The 26,371-nt window shown below is 47.3% G+C and overlaps 1 protein-coding gene across 2 annotated transcripts in view; it reads left to right on the top strand.

Annotated features, from left to right (window-relative positions):
* The window catches only part of GNG2 (G protein subunit gamma 2), a 93,165-nt gene extending 73,823 nt beyond the window's left edge, over window positions 1-19,342 (top strand). Inside the window, exons 2-4 of one of the 2 annotated variants that reach the window (XM_038756634.1) lie at window positions 3,604-3,669; window positions 13,144-13,257; window positions 19,058-19,341. In XM_038756634.1, the coding sequence (XP_038612562.1) occupies window positions 13,171-13,257; window positions 19,058-19,186 (216 nt within the window). In that variant the 5' untranslated portion in view covers window positions 3,604-3,669; window positions 13,144-13,170 and the 3' untranslated portion in view covers window positions 19,187-19,341. Of the gene's footprint in view, window positions 1-3,603; window positions 3,670-13,143; window positions 13,258-19,057 lie in introns of both variants that reach the window. The other variant, XM_038756635.1, reaches the window with a different exon arrangement.
* Window positions 19,343-26,371: the final 7,029 nt, after the last annotated feature.

The following is a 26,371-nucleotide window of genomic DNA, read 5'->3' as shown; positions in this document are numbered from 1 at the left end:
ATGCTATTATTGATTGGTTGACTGACAAGGGTGCCAGGAGCTGCCACTCTGCTCAGCTCCCTTCCCTTTCTCCCTTGAGGGAGAAAAGAGCTCATGTTTGTACATATTTATTTATTTATTTTACTTGTACATATCTATTCTATTTATTTTATTTTGTTAATATGTTTGGCTTTGTTCTCCATCTCCCCCTTCTAGACTGTGAGCCCACTGTTGGGTAGGGACCGTCTCTATGTGTTGCCAACTTGTACTTCCCAAGCGCTTAGTCCGGTGCTCTGCACACAGCAAGCGCTCAATAAATACGATTGATTGATTGATTGATTGGAGTGCAGAGTGCAAATCTCCCTCTCCTGAGAGTGAATAAGCCCTGGCTTCCACATATGTACATGTGTACATATGTAATATACACTCAGCTCCCTCCAAGTGTGGGATTTCACTGTGCATTTTGGCTAGAACACGGGCAGAAGCAGGGAAAGTTTTGACAATACGCGTCTGTTTGCTTAGCGTGTGCGATTGGTAGCATGGTTGCGAGTGGCATCATGTGTGGGGTGAATATTTGAATAGACGTCCTCTTCAGGGTGGGGTTCTGCAGGAAGACAATCCCCCCACCATTTTAGGAGAACCGCTAATGGGCTTGGAAGGCGATAGGCCACTTCTGCATGTTGTTGAGTTTCCGTCAAAACAGAAGAAAAGGTTACAGAACTTTGAAGCCTTAGGGTGGCTGTCCAGTTGCCGTCTCGTTTTATTTCAAATGTTCTTTTCCAAGTAGTGTTTGTCAATAAATCAGTGGTATTTATTGAGCACTTAACGCGCCTGGGAGAGTACAAGACGTAAATTCCTCCGTCAGATTGTAAGTTTCTTGAGGACAGGGACGATGTCTTTTGCAGCTTGCTGGGCTCTCCCAAGAGTTTAGTACAGCATTTTTTTTTATTTTTTTTTAATGGCATTTGTTAAGCGCTTAGCACTGTTCTAAGCGCAAGCGGCAAGTTACAGAACTTTGAAGAATTAGGGTGGCTGTCCAGTCATCCTCGACTCCGCTCTCTCATTCACCCCTCACATCCAAACCGTCACCAAAACCTGCCAGTCTCAGCTCCGCAACATTGCCAAGATCCGCCCTTTCCTCTCCATCCAAACCGCTACCCTGCTAATTCAAGCTCTCATCCTATCCCGTCTGGACTACTGCACCAGCCTTCTCTCTGATCTGCCATCCTCGTGTCTCTCTCCACTTCAATCCATACTTCATGCTGCTGCCCGGATTATCTTTGTCCAGAAACGCTCTGGACATATCACTCCCCTCCTCAAAAACCTCCAATGGCTACCGATCAATCTGCGCATCAGGCAGAAACTCCTCACCCTGGGCTTCAAGACTGTCCATCACCTTGCCCCCTCCTACCTCACCTCCCTTCTCTCCTTCTACTGCCCAGCCCGCACCCTCCGCTCCTCCACCGCTGATCTCCTCACCGTACCTCGCTCTCGCCTGTCCCGCCATCGACCCCCGGCCCACGTCCTCCCCCGGGCCTGGAATGCCCCCAATCCCTCTGCCCATCCGCCAAGCTCGCTCTCTTCCTCCCTTCAAGGCCCTGCTGAGAGCTCACCTCCTCCAGGAAGCCTTCCCAGACTGAGCCCCTTCTTTCCTCTCCCCCTCGTCCCCCTCTCCATCCCCCCGTCTTACCTCCTTCCCTTCCCCACAGCACCTGTATATATGTATATATGGTTGTACATATTTATTACTCTATTTATTTATTTATTTATTTATTTATTTATTTTACTTGTACATTTCTATCCTACTTATTTTATTTTGTTGGTATGTTTGGTTCTGTTCTCTGTCTCCCCCTTTTAGACTGTGAGCCCACTGTTGGGTAGGGACTGTCTCTATGTGATGCCAATTTGTACTTCCCAAGCGCTTAGTACAGTGCTCTGCACATAGTAAGCGCTCAATAAATACGATTGATTGATTGATTGATTGATTGATTATCGTCTCATTTTCTTTCAAATGTTCTTTTCCAAGTAGTGTTTGTCAATAAATCAGTGGTATTTATTGAGCACTTAACGCGCCTGGGAGAGTACAAGACGTAAATTCCTCCGTCAGATTGTGAGTTTCTTGAGGACAGGGACAATGTCTTTTGCAGCTTGCTGGGCCCTCCCAAGAGTTTAGTACAGCATTTTTTTTAATTTTTTTTTAATGGCATTTGTTAAGCGCTTAGCACTGTTCTAAGCGCAAGCGGCAAGTTACAGAACTTTGAAGACAAGGTGGCTGTCCAGTTATCGTCTCGTTTTCTTTCAAATGTTCTTTTCCAAGTAGTGTTTGTCAATAAATCAGTGGTATTTATTGAGCACTTAACGCGCTTGGGAGAGTACAAGACGTAAATTCCTCCGTCAGATTGTAAGTTTCTTGAGGACAGGGACGATGTCTTTTGCAGCTTGCTGGGCTCTCCCAAGAGTTTAGTACAGCATTTTTTTTATTTTTTTTTTAATGGCATTTGTTAAGCGCTTAGCACTGTTCTGAGCGCAAGCGGCAAGTTACAGAACTTTGAAGACTTAGGGTGGCTGTCCAGTTATCGTCTCATTTTCTTTCAAATGTTCTTTTCCAAATAGTGTTTGTCAATAAATCAGTGGTATTTATTGAGCACTTAACGCGCTTGGGAGAGTACAAGATGTAAATTCCTCCGTCAGATTGTAAGTTTCTTGAGGACAGGGACGATGTCTTTTGCAGTTTGCTGGGCTCTCCCAAGAGTTTAGTACAGCATTTTTTTATATTTTTTTAATGGCATTTGTTAAGCGCTTACTATGTGCAAAGCACTGTTCTAAGCGCTGGGGGGGATACAAGGTGATCAGGTTGTCCCACGTGGGGCTCACAGTCATAATCCCCATTTTACAGGTGAGGTAACTGAGGCTCAGAGAAGTTAAGTGACTTGCCCAAGGTCACACAGCAGACATGTGGTGGAGCCGGGATTCGAACCCGTGACCTCTGACTCCAAAGCCCCTGCTCTTTCCACTGAGCCACGCTGCATTATAGGAGGCGCTGAATAAGTACAGTGCTCTGCACACAGGATGCACTCAATAAAGGGCCTGGAATGCCCTCCCTCTGCCCATCCGCCAAGCTCGCTCTCTTCCTCCCTTGAAGGCCCTGCTGAGAGCTCACCTCCTCCAGGAGGCCTTCCCACACTGAGCCCCTTCCTTCCTCTCCCCCTCGTCCCCCTCTTCATCCCCCCCTCTTACCTCCTTCCCTTCCCCACAGCACCTGTATATATGTATAGATGTTTGTACATATTTATTACTCTATTTATTTATTTATTTTACTTGTACATATCTATTCTATTTATTTTATTTTGTTAGTATGTTTGGTTTTGTTCTCTGTCTCCCCCTTTTAGACTGTGAGCCCACTATTGGGTAGGGACTGTCTCTATATGTTGCCAATTTGTACTTCCCAAGCGCTTAGTACAGTGCTCTGCACATAGTAAGCGCTCAATAAATACGATTGATTGATTGATTGATTGATTAAATGCGATCGAATGAAATACCACTGATGGATAACCCTCTCTTCTGTCTTAAAGGGTCCTGTGTGATTGTTAGATACTAACATGTTCTTTCTGCTTCTGTTTCTAGGAATTAAGCGTCCCAAATTTGGAGGCCCATCTCTGAAGAAGAAACCTCAGCGGCACACTGATTTGGGTAATTGAAGGAACAGGTGTATCCCGGCTTCCCGTACCCTTTCTCTGCTTTCCCAGCCTTCCTCCCCCTTCCCGATCCCGGCACGGCTTCCTTAGGGCCCGCCCAGCCCCAGATCGATAGTATTTATCGAGAGCCGATTGTATGGGCACGCAATCAACCCATCAATCATATTTGGTAAGCTCAAGGCGTGGGAGTGTCTAGTAGAATTAGCGTATAAGATTCCTGCCTTCAAGCGCTTAGTACAGTGCTCTGCACACAGTAAGCGCTCAATAAATACGATTGATTGATTGATTGATTGAGAAGCTTACAGTCTAGCTGCCGAGGCTCCTAAAAGCAGCAAAAGTCTCAGCAGGGAATCAGGGGTTCTCTGAACAAGAGTCATCATCATCATCATCATCAATCGTATTTATTGAGCGCTTACTATGTGCAGAGCACTGTACTAAGCGCTTGGGAAGTACAAATTGGCAACATATAGAGACAGTCCCTACCCAACAGTGGGCTCACAGTCTAAAAGGGGAAGACAGATGTATCCCGACTTCCCGTACCCTTTCTCTGCTTTCCCAGCCTTCCTCCCCCTTCCCGATCCCGGCACGGCTTCCTTAGGGCCCGCCCAGCCCCAGATCGATAGTATTTATCGAGAGCCGATTGTATGGGCACGCAATCAACCCATCAATCATATTTGGTAAGCTCAAGGCGTGGGAGTGTCTAGTAGAATTAGCGTATAAGATTCCTGCCTTCAAGCGCTTAGTACAGTGCTCTGCACACAGTAAGCGCTCAATAAATAGGATTGATTGATTGATTGATTGAGAAGCTTACAGTCTAGCTGCCGAGGCTCCTAAAAGCAGCAAAAGTCTCAGCGGAGAATCAGGGGTTCTCTGAACAAGAGTCATCATCATCATCATCATCAATCGTATTTATTGAGCGCTTACTGTGTACAGAGCACTGTACTAAGCGCTTGGGAAGTACAGATTGGCAACACATAGAGACAGTCCCTACCCAACAGTGGGCTCACAGTCTAAAAGGGGAAGACAGATGTATCCCGACTTCCCGTACCCTTTCTCTGCTTTCCCAGCCTTCCTCCCCCTTCCCGATCCCGGCATGGCTTCCTTAGGGCCCGCCCAGCCCCAGATCGATAGTATTTATCGAGAGCCGATTGTATGGGCACGCAATCAACCCATCAATCATATTTAGTAAGCTCAAGGCATGGGAGTGTCTAGTAGAATTAGCGTATAAGATTCCTGCCTTCAAGCGCTTAGTATAGTGCTCTGCACACAGTAAGCGCTCAATAAATACGATTGATTGATTGATTGATTGAGAAGCTTACAGTCTAGCTGCCGAGGCTCCTAAAAGCAGCAAAAGTCTCAGCGGAGAATCAGGGGTTCTCTGAACAAGAGTCATCATCATCATCATCATCAATCGTATTTATTGAGCGCTTACTGTGTACAGAGCACTGTACTAAGCGCTTGGGAAGTACAGATTGGCAACACATAGAGACAGTCCCTACCCAACAGTGGGCTCACAGTCTAAAAGGGGAAGACAGATGTATCCCGACTTCCCGTACCCTTTCTCTGCTTTCCCAGCCTTCCTCCCCCTTCCCGATCCCGGCACGGCTTCCTTAGGGCCCGCCCAGCCCCAGATCGATAGTATTTATCGAGAGCCGATTGTATGGGCACGCAATCAACCCATCAATCATATTTAGTAAGCTCAAGGCATGGGAGTGTCTAGTAGAATTAGCGTATAAGATTCCTGCCTTCAAGCGCTTAGTATAGTGCTCTGCACACAGTAAGCGCTCAATAAATACGATTGATTGATTGATTGATTGAGAAGCTTACAGTCTAGCTGCCGAGGCTCCTAAAAGCAGCAAAAGTCTCAGCGGAGAATCAGGGGTTCTCTGAACAAGAGTCATCATCATCATCATCATCAATCGTATTTATTGAGCGCTTACTATGTGCAGAGCACTGTACTAAGCGCTTGGGAAGTACAAATTGGCAACATATAGAGACAGTCCCTACCCAACAGTGGGCTCACAGTCTAAAAGGGGAAGACAGATGTATCCCGACTTCCCGTACCCTTTCTCTGCTTTCCCAGCCTTCCTCCCCCTTCCCGATCCCGGCACGGCTTCCTTAGGGCCCGCCCAGCCCCAGATCGATAGTATTTATCGAGAGCCGATTGTATGGGCACGCAATCAACCCATCAATCATATTTGGTAAGCTCAAGGCGTGGGAGTGTCTAGTAGAATTAGCGTATAAGATTCCTGCCTTCAAGCACTTAGTACAGTGCTCTGCACACAGTAAGCGCTCAATAAATACGATCGATCGATTGATTGAGAAGCTTACAGTCTAGCTGCCGAGGCTCCTAAAAGCAGCAAAAGTCTCAGCGGGGAATCAGGGGTTCTCTGAACAAGAGTCATCATCATCATCATCATCAATCGTATTTATTGAGCGCTTACTGTGTGCAGAGCACTGTACTAAGCGCTTGGGAAGTACAAATTGGCAACATATAGAGACGGTCCCTACCCAACAACAGTCTAAAAAGTCAGCTGGTCGTTCTCTGAGATTTTAGTTCCTCGCCCCCCAGCAGCAGGCCACATCTTGGGACCGTGCTCCTTGTCTCCCCTCCCTGCAGGTAACAACCCATATGTGATATTTGTTAAGCACTTACTATGTGCCAGACACTGTACTAAGCGCTGGGGTAGATACAAGCTAATCAGGCTGGGCCCAGGTCCTGTCCCGCTTGGGGCTCACCGTCTTAGAGGCTAGTGCATTAGGACCGGAAAGATCAATCAGTCATATTTATTGAGTGCCTGCTGGGTGCAGAGCGCTGTAGTAAGCGCTCGGGAGAGGACAGTACAACAGAGGTGGTCAACAGGTTCCCTGCCTGTAAGGAGTTACATTGCAGAGGGGAGCGGTGACAGTAAGTTGTAGACTGGGAGCCCGTTGTTGGGAAGGGATTGTCTCTGTTGCTGAATTGTACTTCCCAAGCGCTTAGTACAGTTCTCTGCACACAGTAAGCGCTCAATAAATACGACTGAATGAATGAATGAATGAAATGAAAGGGAGCTGGGGGTGGGGAGGAGGAGGAAAGTGAGAGAGGCTGTAACCAGACTAGCTGTCAGTTCCTTGTGGACAGTCAATCAATCAGTGGTAAAACTCCTCACCCTGGGCTTCCAGGCTGTCCATCCATCCCCTGGCCCCCTCCTACCTCACCTCCCTTCTCTCCTTGTCCAGCCCAGCCCGCAGCCTCCGCTCCTCCGCCGCTAATCTCCTCCCCGTACCTCGTTCTCGCCTGTCCCGCCATCGACCCCTGGCCCCCGTCCTCCCCCGGGCCTGGAATGCCCCCAATCCCTCTGCCCATCCGCCAAGCTAGCTCTCTTCCTCCCTTCAAGGCCCTGCTGAGAGCTCACCTCCTCCAGGAGGCCTCCCCAGACTGAGCCCCTTCCTTCCTCTCCCCCTCGTCCCCCTCTCCGTCCCCCCCATCTTACCTCCTTCCCTTCCCCACAGCACCTGTATATATGGATATATATTTGTACAGATTTATTACTCTATTTATTTTACTTGTACATATCTATTCTATTTATTTTATTTTGTTAGTATGTTTGGTTTTGTTCTCTGTCTCCCCCTTATATACTGTGAGCCCACTGTTGGATAGGGACTGTCTCTCTATGTTGCCAATTTGTACTTCCCAAGCGCTTAGTACAGTGCTCTGCACATAGTAAGCGCTCAATAAATACGATTGATGATGATGATGATGATGATGGTATTTTTTGAGCACTTACCAGATGCAGTGCACTGCACTGAGAGCTTGGGAAAGTGCAATCTAACAGAATTAGCAGGCATGAGCCCTGCCCATAACGAATTTACAGTCTAGAGGGGGAGGCAGGCATTAACATGAATAAATAAAGCAACTGTCCTTTTGTACTCTCCCAAGGCAGTCAGTCAGATGTGTACTAAGCACTTGGGAGAGCACAAAATCACAATAAACAGACACATTCCCTGCCCACAATGAGCTTGCAGTCTAGAGAGGGAGAAAGACATGAATATAAATAAATTACAGATATCATCATCATCAATCGTATTTATTGAGCCCTTACTGTGTGCAGAGCACTGTATTAAGCGCTTGGGAAGTACAAGGTGGCAACATATAGAGACAGTCCCTACCCAACAGCGGGCTCATAGTCTAAAAGGGGGAGACAGAGAACAAAACCAAACATACTAACAAAGTAAAATAAATAGAATAGATATGTACAAGTAAAATAAATAAATAGAGTAATAAATATGTACAAGCATATATACATATATACAGGTGCTGTGGGGAAGGGAAGGAGGTAAGATGGGGAGGATGGAGAGGGGGACGACGGGGAGAGGAAGGAAGGGGCTCAGTCTGGGAAGGCCTCCTGGAGGAGGTGAGCTCTCAGTAGGGCCTTGAAGGGAGGAAGAGAGCTAGCTTGGCTGTGGACAGAAGTGCTCCCAAGTGCTGAGTACAGTACTCTGCACATTGTAAATCATCATCATCATCATCAATCGTATTTATTGAGCACTTACTATGTGCAGAGCACTGGACTAAGCGCTTGGGAAGTACAAATTGGCAACATATAGAGACAGTCCCTACCCAACAGTGGGCTCACAGTCTAAAAGGGGGAGACAGAGCACAAATGTTCAATAAATACCACTGATTGATCGATTGAGAGGCGAAGCGGTTAAAGATCGATTAAGAAGCAGCGTGGCTCAGTGGAAAGAGCACGGGCTTTGGAGTCAGAGGTCCTGGGTTCGAATCCCAGCCCCACCACATGTCTGCTGTGTGACCTTGGGCAAGTCACTTAACTTCTCTGAGCCTCAGTTACCTCACCTGTAAAATGGGGATTAGGACTGTGAGCCCCACGTGGGACAACCTGATCACCTTGTATCCCCCGCAGTGCTTAGGACAGTGCTTTGCACGTAGTAAGCGCTTAACAAATGGCAAATAAAAGATGCAGCTCCGCTCTTGCTTCACTATGTGGGTGGCCGGGGAAAAGTCGCCAAAGCCTCCCGGAGCCCCCGGAGCCAGACCCGACCAACGGGCACCATGAGAGGGATTCTCCTCTGTGGAGCGGTGTGGGTTGCTGCAAGATTGCCAAGAGTGTGATCTGAATGTCAGAGGCTCCAGACTTGAGTTTTTCTTCCGCCCCCATCCACAAGTTAAGTCAGCTGACAGCAGGAACATTTGGATGCCTTTCGATTGTCTGTGCTGGTAAGGATCTCGGAAATCAATCCATTGCATTTATTGAGCACTTTGTGCAGAGCACCGCGCTATGTGCTTTCGAGAGTGCAGTAAAACAGAGCTGATAGACGCGTTCACAGAAAATTCAGATGATGGGTTTTATCCAGAAGTTTCCCCACCCAGCTTTTACTGATTATTTAATTATTTAATTAATTTAATTTAATTTAATAATTATTTAATTATTATAGAATAATAATTATAATAGAAATTGCGGCGTTAGGCATTTACTGTGTACCAGGCATTGTTCTAAGCACTGGGGCGAAATGCAGTATCTTCAGGTCGGCAACAGTCCCTATTCCCCATGAGGCACGCAGTATGGGGAATGGAGAGCAGGTAGTAGTAAATCCCCATTTTACAGAGGAGGAAACTGAGGCACAGAAAAGTCACCCAGCAGGCCGGTGCCGAAGCCAAGCCCGCACTCTTTCCGCACCGCTTTCCAAAACAAACGGATGGGAATTTGGTCTCCCACCATTTCCCTGGCCTGCCGCCTGGCAAAGACGATCATTCATTCATTCAATCGTATTTATTGAGCGCTTACTGTGTGCAGAGCACCGTACTAAGCGCTTGGGAAGTACAAGTTGGCAACATATAGAGACGGTCCCTACCCAACAGCGGGCTCACAGTCTAGAAGGGGGAGACAGATCGTCAGCAGAGGGGTCAACTTTTCGCCGGGATTGGGGGACAACAGGAGAGCAGCCGTTTTAGGGGGTATGGGCTCCGAGGAGCCAACAGGCCAGAAAGCCGCTATCCGAGGGTCTTTCAGCTGGAATGAGTGAGACGGGGAATCTGGCTCAGCCAGCTGTGGGGGCCCCCTCCCTCACGATCCCTGTGGAGCTGTGATCCCCATGAGCAGAAATAGTGGAAATCCCAAAGGCAGGCAGAACTGAAGGATGGGGAAGCCTCTGCTTCTGATAACCCCCAGAAAATCAGTCCCTTCCGTTGGCTTCCACAATTCTTTAGGCGTTTTTCCATCACCACCATCATCAGTCGTATTTATTGAGCGCTTACTGTGTGCCCTCCCTCTGCCCATCCGCCAAGCTAGCTCTCTTCCTCCCTTCAAGGCCCTGCTGAGAGCTCACCTCCTCCAGGAGGCCTTCCCACACTGAGCCCCTTCCTTCCTCTCCCCCTCATCCCCCTCTCCATCCCCCCCATCTTACCTCCTTCCCTTCCCCACAGCACCTGTATATATGGATATATGGTTGTACATATTTATTACTCTATTTATTTATTTTACTTGTACATATCTATCCTATTTATTTTATTTTGTTAGTATGTTTGGTTTTGTTCTCTGTCTCCCCCTTTTAGACTGTGAGCCCACTGTTGGGTAGGGACTGTCTCTATATATTGCCAATTTGTACTTCCCAAGCACTTAGTACAGTGCTCTGCACACAGTAAGCGCTCAATAAATACGATTGAATGAATGAATGAATAAGCGACATATAAGACATATAAACATATATACATAAAAGCGCTTAGTACAGTGCTCTGCACACAGTAAGCACTCAATACGACTGAATGAATGAATACGCAACATATAAGACATAAGGCATATACAGTAAGCGCTCAATAAATACGATTGAATGAATGAATGAATGAATACGTGACATACAGGACATAAGGTATATAAACATATATACACAAAAGCGCTTAGTCCAGTGCTCTGCACACAGTAAGCGCTCAATAAATACGATTGAATGAATGAATAAGCGACATAGAAGACATATAAACATATATACATAAAAGCTCTTAGTACAGTGCTCTGCACACAGTAAGCGCTCAGTAAATACGATTGATGATGATGATGATGATGATGCAGAGCACTGTACTAAGCGCTTGGGAAGTACAAATTGGCAACATATAGAGACGGTCCCTACCCAACAGTGGGCTCACACAAAGAGAGTTTTCAGGTTGGCCATAAAGATACAGCCTAGAGCGAGCATGACGATGCGTGCCCTCTTCAGTGCTTCATAGTACCTCACTGAGTAATCCTGGGTGCAAATAGGTGTAGGAAGGGAAGCAGTGGGGCCTAGTGGAAAGAGCACCCAACTGAGAGTCAGGAGACCCATTTTTTTTTCTATATGGTATTTTTCAGGCGCTTACTACGTGCCAGGCACTGTACCAAGCACTAGGGTACATACAAGCTAATCAGGTTGGACGCAGTCCATGTCCCACACAGGGCTCACAATTCTTAATCATCAGCATCATCATCAATAGTATTTATTGAGCGCTTACTATGTGCAGAGCACTGTACCAAGCGCTTGGGAAGTACAAATTGGCAACATATAGAGACGGTCCCTACCCAACAGTGGGCTCACAGTCTAAAAGGGGGAGACAGAGAACAAAACCAAACATACTAACAAAATAAAATAAATAGAATAGCTATGTACAAGTAAAATAAATAAATAAATAGAGTGATAAATATGTACAAACATATATACATATATACAGGTGCTGTGGGGAAGGGAAGGAGGTAAGATGGGGGGGATCCCCCATCCCCCTTTAACAGATGAAGTAACTGAGGCAGAGATAAGTGACTTGCCCAAGATCACACAGCAGGCAAGTGGCGGAGGCGGGATAAGAACCCACGTCCCTCTGACTCCCAGGACTTGGGTCTATGTACTAGGCAACATTGCCCGCTGTGTGACCTTGGGCAAGTCACTTCAATCAATCAATCAATCAATCAGTCATATTTATTGAGCGCTTACTGTGTGCAGAGCACTGTATTAAGCGCTTGGGAAGTCCAAGTCGGCAAGTTCAGCCTTTTGGCCTTTGGGGATGATACATTTGTTCCCCCTTCCTCTTCGGTCGGGGATCCATTAAAGGACACGGATCTGTCCGCGTCTGATCCGATTGCCCTATATCTTCCCCACCATTTACCGTTATATTGTACTCTCCCAAGCGCTTAGTACAGTGCTCTGCACACAGTAAGCTCTCAGTAAATACGACTGAATGAACGAGTGAATGAATTTAGCCAAGCACTTGACACAGAGTAAGCGGTGAAGAAGGAAGGAGCCCCATACGTGGGGATGGATGCGTATCTCGGGGGCTTAAGATGGAGAAGTTTTTAAAAACGTCAGTTTTGTTCATGTTAGTAATAGCCAGAGGTTACAGTGAGTCCACTGCAGAAGAACGGCCCAGCGTGTAGCCACCTCGAAAGTATCCGGAGAAGTCACAAGTCTCTGCCTAACCTTCTGTCAAACAAAATGGAAAAGCGAAAGGGCGTGAGTTGAAAGGCTGCGAGAAACAGCTGCTTCGGCTGTTTTGTGGAGAATTGTGTTACTGGTGCACAATCAATTGTTTTTACCCCTTCCCTGGGGCATGATGACCATAAGCTCGCTCCTTGATCCCATTTCTCCCCCAAGAAGGCAGAGCTGCAAATGCGGGATGAGAATCAATCCATCGGTGGTATTTATTGAGCGCTGACTGTGTGCGGAGCACTCTACTCAGTGCTTGGAAGAGTACAGTATGACAGAGTTGGTTAAAACCACAGTGAGCTTCCTGGCTGGGTGGGGAGACCGTGACCCCCATGCGGGACAGGGACTGTGTCCAATCTGATTTTCTTAAACCCACCCCACCACTTAGTACAGTGCCTGGTAACGTACCGCTTCACAAATACCACAGGTATTGTTATTATTATTGATTCATTCATTCGATCGTATTTATCGAGCCCACTTAGACTGTGAGCCCACTGTTGGGTAGGGACTGTCTCTATATGTTGCCAATTTGTACTTCCCAAGCACTTAGTACAGTGCTGTGCACACAGTAAGCGCTCAATAAATACGATTGATGATGATTGAGCGCTTACTGTGTGCAGAGCACTGTACTAAGCGCTTGGGGAAAGTGTAATACAGCAATAAAGAGAGACAGTCCCTGCCCTCAAGGAGCTCCCGATCTCCCGGGGAGAGACAGATGCTAAAATAAATAAGACAGGAAGAAGAAAGAAAAGAGGATATATATGCGCATGAGTTAGTTCTTAAGAAATAAGGGTGTGGAAGAGATATGCAGAAGTGCTTTGGAAGGTTGGGAGTCACTTTTAGTAAAGCCTCCTTCCCCCCAGATTCGCCGACTCTTCAAACAGTTGTTTTGCCAACTTGTACTTCCCAAGCGCTTAGTCCAGTGCTCTGCACACAGTAAGCGCTCAATAAATACGATCGATTGATTGATTGATTGATTGAAATGGTCGTTGATCCCACTATGCATTGCCCTCTGTCTCCTTAGAGCATCTGTTGAGAAGAGAGTCCCCAGATGGCCAGCAACAACACGGCCAACATAGCCCAAGCCCGGAAGCTCGTGGAGCAGCTGAAGATGGAAGCCAACATCGATAGAATAAAGGTAAAGAAAGCCAGCCCCCTGCCTCCTCCTTTAGGCGAGGCTGCAGGCCGGAGAACGGGAAAATACATTTCGATCAATCAATCAATCAATCAATCGTATTTATTGAGCGCTTACTGTGTGCAGAGCACTGTACTAAGCACTTGGGAAGTACAAGTTGGCAACATCTAGAGACGGTCCCTACCCAACAGTGGGCTCACAGTCTAAAAAGGGGAGACAGAGAACAAAACCAAACATACTAACAAAATAAAATAAATAGAATAGATATGTACAAATAAAATAAATAAATAAATAAGAGTAATAAATCTGTACAAACATATATACATATATACAGGTGCTGTGGGGAAGGGAAGGAGGTAAGATGGGGGGGATGGAGAGGGGGACGAGGGGGAGAGGAAGGAAGGGCAAAGGGAAAAATCAAGGAACGGCTGAGTTTTCCTAGCTGGAGACGGGAGCTCTTCCTTCCCTCTTCCAGCCCTTTCCTCCTGGGAGCAGCCAAGCACTTTACCCACATCCTCGCCCTCCACATTACGGCCAGGCTCCTGGAGCCTGGAGGAGGGGACGGGGCTGGGGGCTGGCGGGGCCGGGAACCCCAGTTTCCATTCATTCATTCATTCAATCGTGTTTATTGAGCACTAACTGTGTGCAGAGCACTGTACTAAGCGCTTGGGAAGTCCAAGTTGGCAACATAGAGATGGTCCCTACCCAACAGTGGGCTCACAGTCTAGAAGGGGGAGACGGAGAACAAAACAAAACATATTAACAAAGTAAAATAAATAGAATAAGTATGTACAAGTATGGATTACTTGATGAATGCTTGGATTAATGTGGTAGCAGTTTGAATGCAGAGGAAAAGGGCAGATTTTGGTGATTTTGGTGAAGGATTTCCAAAGAATCCTTCGCAGTTGGGCCTCAGTCCTGGACCCAGCCCTGCAGGGAGGATTGGCTGGGGGGGACTCTTTTAGACTGTGAGCCCACTGTTGGGTAGGGACTGTCTCTATATGTTGCCAATTTGTACTTCCCAAGCGCTTAGTACAGTGCTCTGCACATAGTAAGCGCTCAACAAATACGATTGATAACCAGTGAAAAGAGAACACAGGCTGGGAGAGCAGAGGTGCATCTCTGGGCCCAGCTCTTTATCCCACTCTCCACCCACTCTGTTTTTCTCTCTCCCTCTGGGTTTCCGGAATGAATGGCTGAGAGGAAAGGGATTCAGATTCTTCACAGAATCAGGCATGTGGCTCTGGGTACCAACAGATGAGAGAGACAGAGTAGTTAGAACGTATTTGCTGCTGCCAAGAAATGCACAGATTAACTGGGAAGCCTCCCCCTTCCCGGTTAAGCCTCAGCCCTGCTCCAGAAACACTGACACTCCTGTATTTTCTTCCCATTCTCAGCACTTGAGATGTATGAATATTCAACTGTAGATTCAGTTACTTCATTCAACTGTCTCGCCCTGACATATCTGTCATCGGATCCCTCGTTCTTCCTCCCTCTGTCTGCCGTCTCCCTCAGGAGACGGCAGACAGCGTGCGTCTCCGTGATTTATTTTAATCATCATCATCATCATCAATAGTATTTATTGAGCGCTTACTATGCGCAGAGCACCGTACTAAGCGCTTGGGAAGTACAAGTTGGCAACATATAGAGACAGTCCCTACCCAACAGTGGGCTCACAGTCTAAAAGGGGAAGACAGAGAACAAAACCAAACATACTAACAAAATAAAACAAATAGAATAGATAGGTAGAAGTAAAATAAATGAATAAATAAATAGAGTAATAAATATGTACAAACATATATACATATATACAGGTGCTGTGGGGAAGGGAAGGAGGTAAGAAGGGGGGGATGGAGAGGGGGACGAGGGGGATTTATTTTAATGTCTGTGTGCCCCTCTAGACTATAAGCTCCTTGTGGGCAGGGAACGTGTCTGCCAACTCTGTTGTATTGTACTCTCCTAAGCGCTTAGTAAAGCAACAGTAAGTGCTCCTTCTAGACTGTGAGCCCGTTGTTGGGTAGGGACCGTCTCTATATGTTGCCAACTTGTACTTCCCAAGCGCTTAGTACAGTGCTCTGCACACAGTAAGAGCTCAATAAATACGATTGAACAAATGCCCAGTAAATACTATTGATTGATTGAGAGCGTAAGCTCCTTGAGGGCTAGGATCATGTGTTGTTGCTGTCACACTCTCCCGAGAGCTTCGTATAGTACCTCTCACTCAGTAATAGTAAATCGATCCATCAGTGGTATTTAGTGAACACCTACTGTGTGCAGAGCCCCGTACAAAGCTCTTGGGAAAGCACGATAATAAAAGGGTAGGAATAGATAATCCAGACTGTGAGCCCGTTGTTGGGTAGGGACCGTCTCTATATGTTGCCAACTTGTACTTCCCAAGCCCTTGTTGCCAACTTGCACTTCCCAAGCGCTTAGTACAGTGCTCTGCACACAGTAAGCGCTCAATAAATACGATTGATTGATTGATTCATACAGTGCTGTGCACACAGTAAGCACTCAATAAATACGATTGAATGAATAATCCCTGCCATCAAGGAGCTTAAAGACCAGAGAGGGAGACAGACATTAAAACTGATGACAGGTGGAGGGGTACATAAGTGCTGTGGGGCTGGTGGAGGGGTCAATTACAGTGCTTAAGAGATAGTGGAAGTGATTTTGGGGAGCCCCGTGGATTACTGAGCAGGGTCAGAATGCCAGGACATCGACTGTGAGCCCACTGTTGGGTAGGGACTGTCTCTATATGTTGCCAATTTGTACTTCCCAAGTGCTTAGTACAGTGCTCTGCACATAGTAAGCGCTCAATAAATACGATTGATGATGATGACCCTGTGAACAAACACGTTTCCCCCTTACTGATGAGGCCAAGTGCAGGGAGAGCACGGACGGGGCACCCTGAGGAACTTAACGTCCGAGATGAAAAGGATGCACTCAGGTTGTCATCAGTGGTATTGATTGAGTGCTTACTATCATCATCATCATCAATCGTATTTATTGAGCGCTTACTGTGTGCAGAGCACTGTACTAAGCGCTTGGGAAGTACAAGTTGGCAACATATAGAGACAGTCCCTACCCAACAGTGGGCTCACAGTCTAAAAGGGGGAGACAGAGAACAAAACCAAACATACTAACAAAATAAAATAAATAGAATAGATATGTACAAGTAAAATAAATAGAGTAACAAAGATGTACAAACATATATACATATAAACAGGTGGTGTGGGGAAGGGAAGGAGGTAAGATGTGGGGGGGTGGAGGGGGGAGGAGGTTTAGAGGAAGGAAGGGGCTCAGTCTGGGAAGGCCTCCTGGAGGAGGTGAGCTCTCAGCAGGGCCTTGAAGGGAGGAAGAGAGCGAGCTTGGCGGAGGGGCAGAGGGAGGGCATTCCAGGCCTGGGGGATGACATGGGCCGGGGGTCGATGGCGGGACAGGCGAGAACGAGGGACGGTGAGGAGATTAGCGGCGGAGGAGCGGAGGGTGCGGGCTGGGCTGGAGAAGGACAGAAGGGAGGTGAGGTAGGAGGGGGCGAGGGGATGGATGGACAGCCTGGAAGCCCGGGGTGAGGAGTTTCTGCCTGATGCGCAGATTGATTGGTAGCCACTGGAGATTTTTGAGGAGGGGAGTAACATGCCCAGAGCGTTTCTGGACAAAGACAATCCGGGCAGCAGCATGAAGTATGGATTGAAGTGGGGAGAGACACGAGGATGGGAGATCAGCGTGAAGGCTGATGCAGTAGTGTACAGAGCACGCTACTAAGTGCTTGGGAAAGGGCCTTACAGCCTTTGGAAATCCAGTAATAGAGTTGGTTTCCCTCTTTGAACCGAGCCCAAAGCCCAGCCCGAGCGGCGGGTAGATGTGGAGGTAGAAGATCAACGGGGAAACCTTTCTGTCGGCCCTCCCCAGCCTGGCACGGTTTCACCCGCTCGGTGCCAGGCTGCTGCAGTCAGGGACTTTGTGGCTTCCCGCAGCCTGGTGCCCATCCAGATGGGCTGACTAGTCGCTTGTGAGACCCCAATGCCTCTGAAAGCAGTGTGGCCTAGTGGATAGAGCACAAATCTGGGAGTCAGAATCAATCAATCAATCAATCGTATTTATTGAGCACTTACTGTGTGCAGAGCACTGTACTAAGTGCTTGGGAAGTACAAGCTGGCAACATATAGAGACAGTCCCTACCCAACAGTGGGCTCACAGTCTAAAAGGGGGAGACAGAGAACAAAACCAAACATACTAACAAAATAAAATAAATAGAATAGATATGTACAAGTAAAATAAATAAATAGAGTAACAAATATGTACAAACATATATACATATATACAGGTGCTGTGGGGAAGGGAAAGAGGTAAGATGAGGGGGATGGAGAGGGGGATGAGGGAGAGAGGAAGGAAGGGGCTCAGTCTGGGAAGGCCTCCTGGAGTAGATGAGCTCTCAGTAGGGTAGACACAGGATGAACAGGTCAGATAGATAGGTACAAGTAAAATAAATAGAGTAATAAATATGTACAAACATATATACATATATACAGTCAGAAGGACCTGAGTTCTAATCCTACCTCCACCAGTTACCTGATTTGTGACTTTGGGCAAATCACTTCTCTGTGCCTCAGTTACCTTAGTGGAAAACTGGGGATTAAGACTGGGAGTCCCATATGGGGACATGGACAGTGTCCAACCTGATTACCTTGTGTCTAACCCAGCGCTTAGCCCAGTGCCTGGCACATAGTAAGTGCTTAACAAATACCGGAGAAAAGCCCTTCTCTTCAGCGTTAGGATGTTTCCCCCGCCGAGCGGCTGCTCTGGCCGAGTCGGGCCACCGGCAGCTAAAGTTGGTAGGTGGCCCGTGACCCGTGAGAGGTGCCCCAGGCTCCAGAGGAGTATTTTCAGGTCCTCATGAAGCCCAATAACTATCCCATTGTCTGTTAGACTTTCCAACTCCGCATTTGCATCTCACTTGCAACTGAGGGAGTGGATTCTAGAGCTTGTTGGCCGCTCAGTGCCTCTTGCGGGTTTCCTGGCCAGGGCCTGCTGTGCCACAGAAGAGCAGAAAGTCAGGGGTGCATCATGTAGCAAAGTGACCCCAGCACGTTGCACTAGAGACCGGCAGGCCTCTACGTCAGGGTGGCCACTGTGGCCTTGTTGGCCGGATGGCTTCACAAAAGGCAATATGCATATGGGGGGAGGTGATGACGGAGGGGAGAAATAGACTGATCCCTACTCATCCAGGCTCTTGAAGAGCAGGGTAACAGCCACACGTATTTATTACTTATAAATACGTATTTATAAGTATAAATATAAAATATAAATATATTTATTACGTATTTGTACGTATTTATTACTCTATTTTATTTGTACATGTTTATTCTATTTATTTTGTTAGTATGTTCCGTTTTGTTGTTTGTCTCCCCCTTCTAGACTGTGAGCCCGCCGTTGGGTAGGGACCGTCTCTACCTGTTGCCAACTTGGACTTCCCAAGCGCTCAGTACGGTGCTCTGCACGCAGTAAGCGCTCAGTAAATACGATCGAATGAATTAGTAGCCAGGGAAGAGAACGTAGGTTTGGAATAACGTCTAATCGCTCAGTGCCTCAGCCTCGGGCGTGCCGCGTCCGCGCTCCCAGCACTGTCTGTGGTTCCAGAGAACTCCGGGATGGTCACCCCGTCACGTCTTCTCTGTGGCGAAGGAGCAGCCGTCCTTGGTTCCGGAGGCGACGTCCCGCCTGGCCCTAGTCGGGGACGTGGGCCTTACCCCATCCCCTAGCTCAGACCCCCCCGCTTGGGTTTCCGTCTCTGCGACAGGTGTCCAAGGCCGCGGCGGACTTGATGACCTACTGCGAGGCCCACGCCAAGGAAGACCCCCTCCTGACCCCCGTCCCGGCCTCAGAAAACCCGTTTCGAGAGAAGAAGTTCTTCTGTGCCATCCTGTAACGCCTCCAGGGAGTCTGGGAAGCCCTCGGCCTCGGGGACCGGGGTGTAGAGTTTTGAGCAACACGGTAGCCTTTCCAGTCCACAAAATTGAAAGAGAGGGAGGAAGGGGGTGGGGGGGACCACGCGGACGCTAAAGGCGAGTGCATGTTTAACCAAACCGGCCACCTGCGCTCGGGGGTGGGGTGGGGGGGTTGGGGGTGGGAGAGGGAGAGGAGATCTACGTGCGTCGTGACGGTGGAGATCTGACTTCTTCAGAGCCACCTACAGAGTGAATATATAAAGATCAAATCTGTGTCCCCTTTTTCCGCTCTCCCAAGAGGAAAAAAAAAAAAAATGTCTCTCTCCTATTTAATAAAAGAAAACCAAGGCTCCTGTGCCGAGCGAGGATACTTAATAATGACTGTTACTTGGAATGAATAGTGTTGTTTTCTGAATATTAATTTAAGTCGACTTGTCCTTAGCCACAGGTTTCCAGGGTATCGGTGTTTGGTATCGTGTTATTTTTTTTTTTTTTCTCACTAGAGTAGCAGAAAGGTGAGACGGGCTCTGGCTTTGAGATTGGAGTCCGAGAAAATTCAACCAGACAGAGTGCTGGAGACTCCCCTCAAACCCTCCCCTTTGCCGTAGAAAGCGCTGGCTGTTTTTATTCCTAGAAAGCCCTTGCTCCTGTCCCTAACGTCCATACGATGGTAACTCTGATTCCGCCAGTGACCACTTGCCGTGGTCAAGGGCCGCCAGCTTCCGTGGCCGTTTTTCGGTAATGCTACGTGGAAACAGCCCTATGCCCGCCACCCCCTCCCCACCGGGTCCCTTTCCCCAGCCTCAGTTGCTTTGCTCCAGGCGCCCCTGAAGGAGCCCCCAGAGGACCAAAACGGTTGTCTCGAAAGCAGAGAGGTAACCGTACCACCATAGCCGTGCCTCTGAAGTTGATAGTCACGCGGTCGGCGGGGTGGCCCGCGCCTCACCAGGAGCCATGGGGCCGCCTCGGGCCAGGAAGCTCGGTGGCAACTGGACTGGCAGCTTTGCCTGTAGACTCGGTCGTTAGCCCAGAAACTCCAGGTAAAGAGGATCCTTTTTCTACAAACACATGCAGACGCCCATTTGATAATCTAGGTTCATGATCTGAGCCATCGCTTTTAGCGGGCCGAGTGAGCCGACACTCCATGATGGCCTTGTGGGGCAGTGCCCACCCCCCAGAGCTGCAGTTGGAAAGAACCAGGCTCGCATCACTCTCCAGTCACCAAATTTTTTTCTCCCTTCCCTGCTCTGCTCTCGAGTAGCTTTTCCCTTTTTATCTCCTAACTCCAAGACCTCTTTATCCAGGATCCTCTGCCATCAGGAACCGCCCCTGCCCTTGATGGGCATCTCCATGGCAACCCACCTCTTCCCTTTCCTCTCCTGCTGGCCACTCTTCACTCCCTTGGCTCTTGCAGCTCCCGGTGTGAACCGCAGCACTGCCCGTGAGAGGAGGACAGTTGCAGAGAGGTAGGGATAGGCAGGCACTCTCTGCAAGAGCCAGGGTCTGGGCTCTGGCTCTCAGGACCCAGGGCCCTCCTCGGCCTTAGGTTAAGTCCGTCGGCCTCTTCCCCTCAGGGCCTGCCTCTCAGTTCTTTTTGATCGTGCAGATTTGGCCCTTTCTATGTCCGTTTCCCATCCAGAAGGTCTCCCCATCGTGTCTTGCTTTTGCTCCGAGCGCCAACCGTTGCAGACAGAGAAGGGAGATCTCCAGGGAGCCTCAGGGGGGTCTAGAAGCATCACCTGGGCTCTGGGAGCGTGGGGCCTGTTTAGCGTCTTTGAGCACCGGCCAACAAGCCCACCTATAAAACTGCTGATCTGCAGGAGTTTGTGAGGTAACACACAAACTCAGCCTTAACAACTCCATCCTGAGATCAGCCCGGGATTTCCTACAGTCACTTCCAAATTGAGGTTACCTTACTGCACCAAGATGTAAACGATCACATAGAGCTTGTTTGCTGGTGCTATGGAAATAGCTAAACCCATCACCCCGCAGAAAAATGAAGCTGCATTGTGTCCGCGTCAGGGTGTTTGCAAATAAGCCACTTGGGTCACTGTTATCATGACCACTGGGTGCTGAGAAAAGACGTTTGTCAACATCTACACACTCCTCTTTTCTGTGAAGGCCTCTCCGAGTTTTCTGTGGGGAATCTGGAGCTTGAGAATTAACATTTTGGATTCAAGCGCCTAACCCTCAATGCGGGTTAAATCATATTGGGGTGGAATTGATAAAGTAGCTCAGAATCCAGAGTGAGCTTTTTTTTTTATCCATTTTTTGACATGAGAAGGCTTTAAGTCTTTGGATGTTTTTCTTCAGAAACCCAAAAGCCGTAATCTCAACCGAGTATATTTTTCAGGCCAAATTTGCATAATCCCCAGATTTCATGCCGTTGAGACCCCAACTCGTTAAACCTAAATTCTGTCTGTGATTCTTGACAGGTTGAAATTTTTATAGACTTATTAAGGGCGTTGGAGACAGGGCCCTTCCTTTGGTAGTTTTAAAAAGAATAATTGGGGAAGAAAAAGCCACATTTAGTCATTCCTTGGGGTAGCTTTTATTCCTTCAGCCTCATTGACTGGACCAACACTAGAACTGCTTTAGCTGGTGGAACAACAATGTAAATAAATGTTGAGTGTTCTTTTTTATTCAGAAGATCTACTCGAACTGGCAAAGAAACCTAGCCAAGTCGTTGAAGGCCATCCTGTCTCACCAGGGCCCGATTGGGATTCCGATTCTGTCGTGAAATTGTTTGTAATAACTTTTTAATGGCTTGCTTATTTCATAGAAGGAGAGGGGGGAAACGTCACATGAAGTTCACTGTAGGAGAATGAAATTCCTCCTAACACATTCGTCGGAGCAGACTGTTTACCATAGCTATATAGAGAGATCTTTTTTCTCTTTTTAAAAGACAATCTTATTGGAAACCAATACTTCCATCCACCCAACCCAGCGTTGGCTGGCAATGGTTAAACGTGAGTGCCTATCAAGGAAAACCTAAAGCAGATATAGGTCAGCTTTCCGCACGCTTCATGCTGTTGGGCTGCATTTTGGAAATATCGCTAAATCCTACAAGGGTTTTGGAGGCAAATCGAGAATTCAGGACAAGTAGCTTTTGTATACCGTATTTTTTTAATGCCCACTTTTAACCATCGTCACGGCAAAGGCATCCGATCCCACCTACATCGCATCTTCTCACCCGGGTAGTCGTAACCATCTTCCCCACAAAAGATCGATGTCGCGTGTTCCTTCCGGGAGAGGGAAATGTAACATCCTTTGTTAACTTCGTTTGGCCTTTTTTCACGCAGGGAAGCTTGAATGGAGCTGTGACGTGTGCAATTCCCTTCTATGTGAGCACTGTACTTGTTCTAATAAACTCTTCAGATTCATTTCAAACGCAAGTCGATTCCTTTGAAAGTCTTTCTTTGGGCACCCGTCCTTCGAGGCTCCGGTTTCCGCCTGGGCTCGTCTAGCTCTAAAAGAGGAATCCGGGAATGCTGCAGAGGTCAGAGCGGAACGCCATACCCGCCCGGGAAGATACCGGCACTCTCCCGCGGGCTCTGGTGAACCCTCAGTTGTCTCGGGGCTAGGGAAGGGCGAGAAGGCTACTAGCTCTGCCCTTCCCCTTATCCTGCCCCACTTCTATGGGACGGGCAACCAGAAAGCCCAGTAAGAGACCCATCGTTGCCCGCAGGGCCTCGAACAAGCAATCAGTCATATTTATTGAGTGCCTATTGTGTGCAGAGCACTACAGCGCAGATACTAGCAGGTTTCTAGCATGGTAGCACAAGGGGCCTTTTTGCTGAATAGGATGTGAAAAGTAACACTTCAAAAATTATTTACACGTGTTCACGTTAAAAAAAAACTAAATTGTAGTCTTTCATTATCAACACATTCATTCATTCATTCAATCGTATTTATTGAGCGCTTACTTTGTGCAGAGCACTGTACTAGGCGCTTGGGAAGCACAAGTCTACACTGGTATTTGATCATCTATCTGTAGACACTGATTTAAGTGTGGCTTTGGTCAAGTTTCTGGAATGGGGGAAATGTATTAACCCGCTTTACATTGTTTCAGTGCACTTTTATGTAACATTTTCCGTCTCCACCGTCTCAGTTATGGCACTAACCAGGGTGTAGCAAGAAAGAGAATGATGCTGGATTCCTTCAATCTGGAGATAATTCGGGATCATTTCCAAACACTTCTACCTACATCCCCTCTGGAGCTTCTGATAACAAGGAGGTGAATGGGACCGTATCTCTTGAGACTTCCCAACTGTCACTGCCCCAAGGGAGCAGAAGTGAAACTCTCAATTAATTGTACTGAGAAGGCAGAGGGAGTGGAAGTTGGGAGACTTGGGTTCGAATCCCCGCTCTTCTGTATTATTCTGGGCAAGCCACTCAGCTTTTCTAGATCGTAGTTCCTTCACCTGTAAAATGGGGATAAGGCATTCTTTTTTTATATCTGTTAAGCACTTACTAGGTGTCAACACTGTTCTAAGCACTGGGGAAGAGACAAGTTCATTCATTCATTCATTCAATTGTATTTATTCATCATCATCATCAATCGTATTTATTGAGCGCTTACTATGTGCAGAGCACTGTACTACGCGCTTGGGAAGTACAAATTGGCAACATATAGAGACAGTCCCTACCCAACAGTGGGCTCACAGTCTAAAAGGGGGAGACAGAGAACAAAACCAAACATACTAACAAAATAAAATTTATTGAGCGCTTACTGTGTGCAGAGCACTGTACTAAGCGCTTGGTAAGTACAATTCAGCAACAGATAGAGACGATCCCTACCCAACAACAGGCTCACAGTCTAGAAGGGGGAGACAGACAACGAAACAAGTAGACAGGCATCAAAGTTAATCAGGTCGGACACAGCCCCGTCCTTAACTAAGTAGGAAGGAGAGCAGGTATTGAATCCCCATCTTGAAGTTGCGGAAACTGAGGCACAGAGAAGTTAAGTGACTTGCCCAAGGCCAGGCAGCAGAAGCCGGGGCCGGAATTAGGCCCAGACCCGTTCTCCATCCACTAAACCGCACCACTTCCCCACCTCGTAGAGTGTGACACCCGTAGGGCCAGGGAACCTTTCTCATCCAATTATTCTCATCCAATTACCAGTGCTTAGGTCATAGTTTGTGCTTAATAAGTACCACCGTTATTATTTCTTATTTTGCTTTTTCCACGGCAGTCACGAGCAGGTCAGCTTGGAGCCCGGAGCCCACGGAGGACCCAGACTGGGCGTGAATTCTGTTTGCAGAGAAGTTGAAATCCACTGGTGTTTCGTTCGAGTCGCTCCGGCAGGACTGCCTCCGGCTATTGTACTTAATAAGTTGGTGTAAGACCCGTTTCTGTCGGCCTCCTCCAGGGCAGAGGGAATTGGAGCTGGGTCAGCCCAAATTCACAAATTGCGAGCGTTTGCCCAGGGAAATTCCGTTCCCTCCGGTTCTGTCCCAAATCTACATTTCCTCCTCCTCAGAACCAAGGGGACCGACGTGGAATCTAGTTTTGATGCAGGGGGTGGTCACGGCTGTCCTTGGGTGAGGGCTAGGTCTCGGGTCTTCGGACTGGAGAAGAGGGGCAGCTGGATGGGGTAGGGACTCATTTATTTATTTTATCATCAATCGTATTTATTGAGCGCTTACTATGTGCAGAGCACTGTACTAAGCGCTTAGCACTGTACTACTTTACTTGTACCTATCTATTCTATTTTATTTTGTTAGTATGTTTGGTTTTGTTCGTACAGTGCTCCGCACACAGTAAGCGCTCAATAAATACGATTGATTGATTGATCACCTCCTTCCCCTCCCCGCAGCACCTGTATATATGTTTGTACATATTTATTATTCTATTTATTTATGTATTTTGCTTGTACCTATCTATTCTATTTTATTTGGTTAGTGTGTTTGGTTTTGTTCGTACAGTGATCCGCACACAGTAAGCGCTCAATAAATACGATTGATTGATTGATCACCTCCTTCCCCTCCCCGCAGCACCTGTATATATGTTTGTACATATTTATTATTCTATTTATTTATGTATTTTGCTTGTACCTATCTATTCTATTTGGTTAGTGTGTTTGGTTTTGTTCGTACAGTGATCCGCACACAGTAAGCGCTCAATAAATACGATTGATTGATTGATCACCTCCTTCCCCTCCCCGCAGCACCTGTATATATGTTTGTACATATTTATTATTCTATTTATTTATTTATTTATTTTGCTTGTACCTATCTATTCTATTTTATTTGGTTAGTAGGTTTGGTTTTGTTCTCTGTCTCCCCATTTTAGACTGTGAGCCCACTGTTGGGTAGGGACTGTCTCTATATGTTGCCAGCTTGTACTTCCCAAGCGCTTAGTACAGTGCTCCGCACACAGTAAGCGCTCAATAAATACGATTGATTGATTGATCACCTCCTTCCCCTCCCCGCAGCACCTGTATATATGTTTGTACATATTTATTATTCTATTTATTTATTTATTTTGCTTGTACCTATCTATTCTATTTTATTTGGTTAGTAGGTTTGGTTTTGTTCTCTGTCTCCCCCTTCTAGACTATGAGCCCACTGTTGGGTAGGGACCGTCTCTATATGTTGCCGACTTGTACTTCCCAAGCGCTTAGTACAGTGCTCCGCACACAGTAAGCGCTCAATAAATACGATTGATTGATTGATCACCTCCTTCCCCTCCCCACAGCACCTGTATATATGTTTGTACATATTTATTATACTATTTATTTATTTATTTTGCTTGTACCTATCTATTCTATTTGGTTAGTGTGTTTGGTTTTGTTCTCTGTCTCCCCCTTCTAGACTGTGAGCCCACTGTTGGGTAGGGACTGTCTCTATATGTTGCCAGCTTGTACTTCCCAAGCGCTTAGTACAGTGCTCCGCCCACAGAAAGCGCTCAATAAATACGATTGATTGATTGATTTGGTTAGTATGTTTGGTTTTGTTCTCTGTCTCCCCCTTCTAGACTGTGAGCCCACTGTTGGGTAGGGACTGTCTCTATATGTTGCCAGCTTGTACTTCCCAAGCGCTTAGTACAGTGCTCCGCCCACAGAAAGCGCTCAATAAATACGATTGATTGATTGATTTTGTTAGTATGTTTGGTTTTGTTTTCTGTCTCCCCCTTCTAGACTGTGAGCCCACTGTTGGGTAGGG

The sequence above is a fragment of the Tachyglossus aculeatus genome, chromosome 14 (assembly GCF_015852505.1).
Source record: "Tachyglossus aculeatus isolate mTacAcu1 chromosome 14, mTacAcu1.pri, whole genome shotgun sequence".
NCBI classification, from domain to species: domain Eukaryota; kingdom Metazoa; phylum Chordata; class Mammalia; order Monotremata; family Tachyglossidae; genus Tachyglossus; species Tachyglossus aculeatus.
Note: the sequence above shows the minus strand (reverse complement) of the source record. Positions and strands in the feature narration are given on the sequence as shown.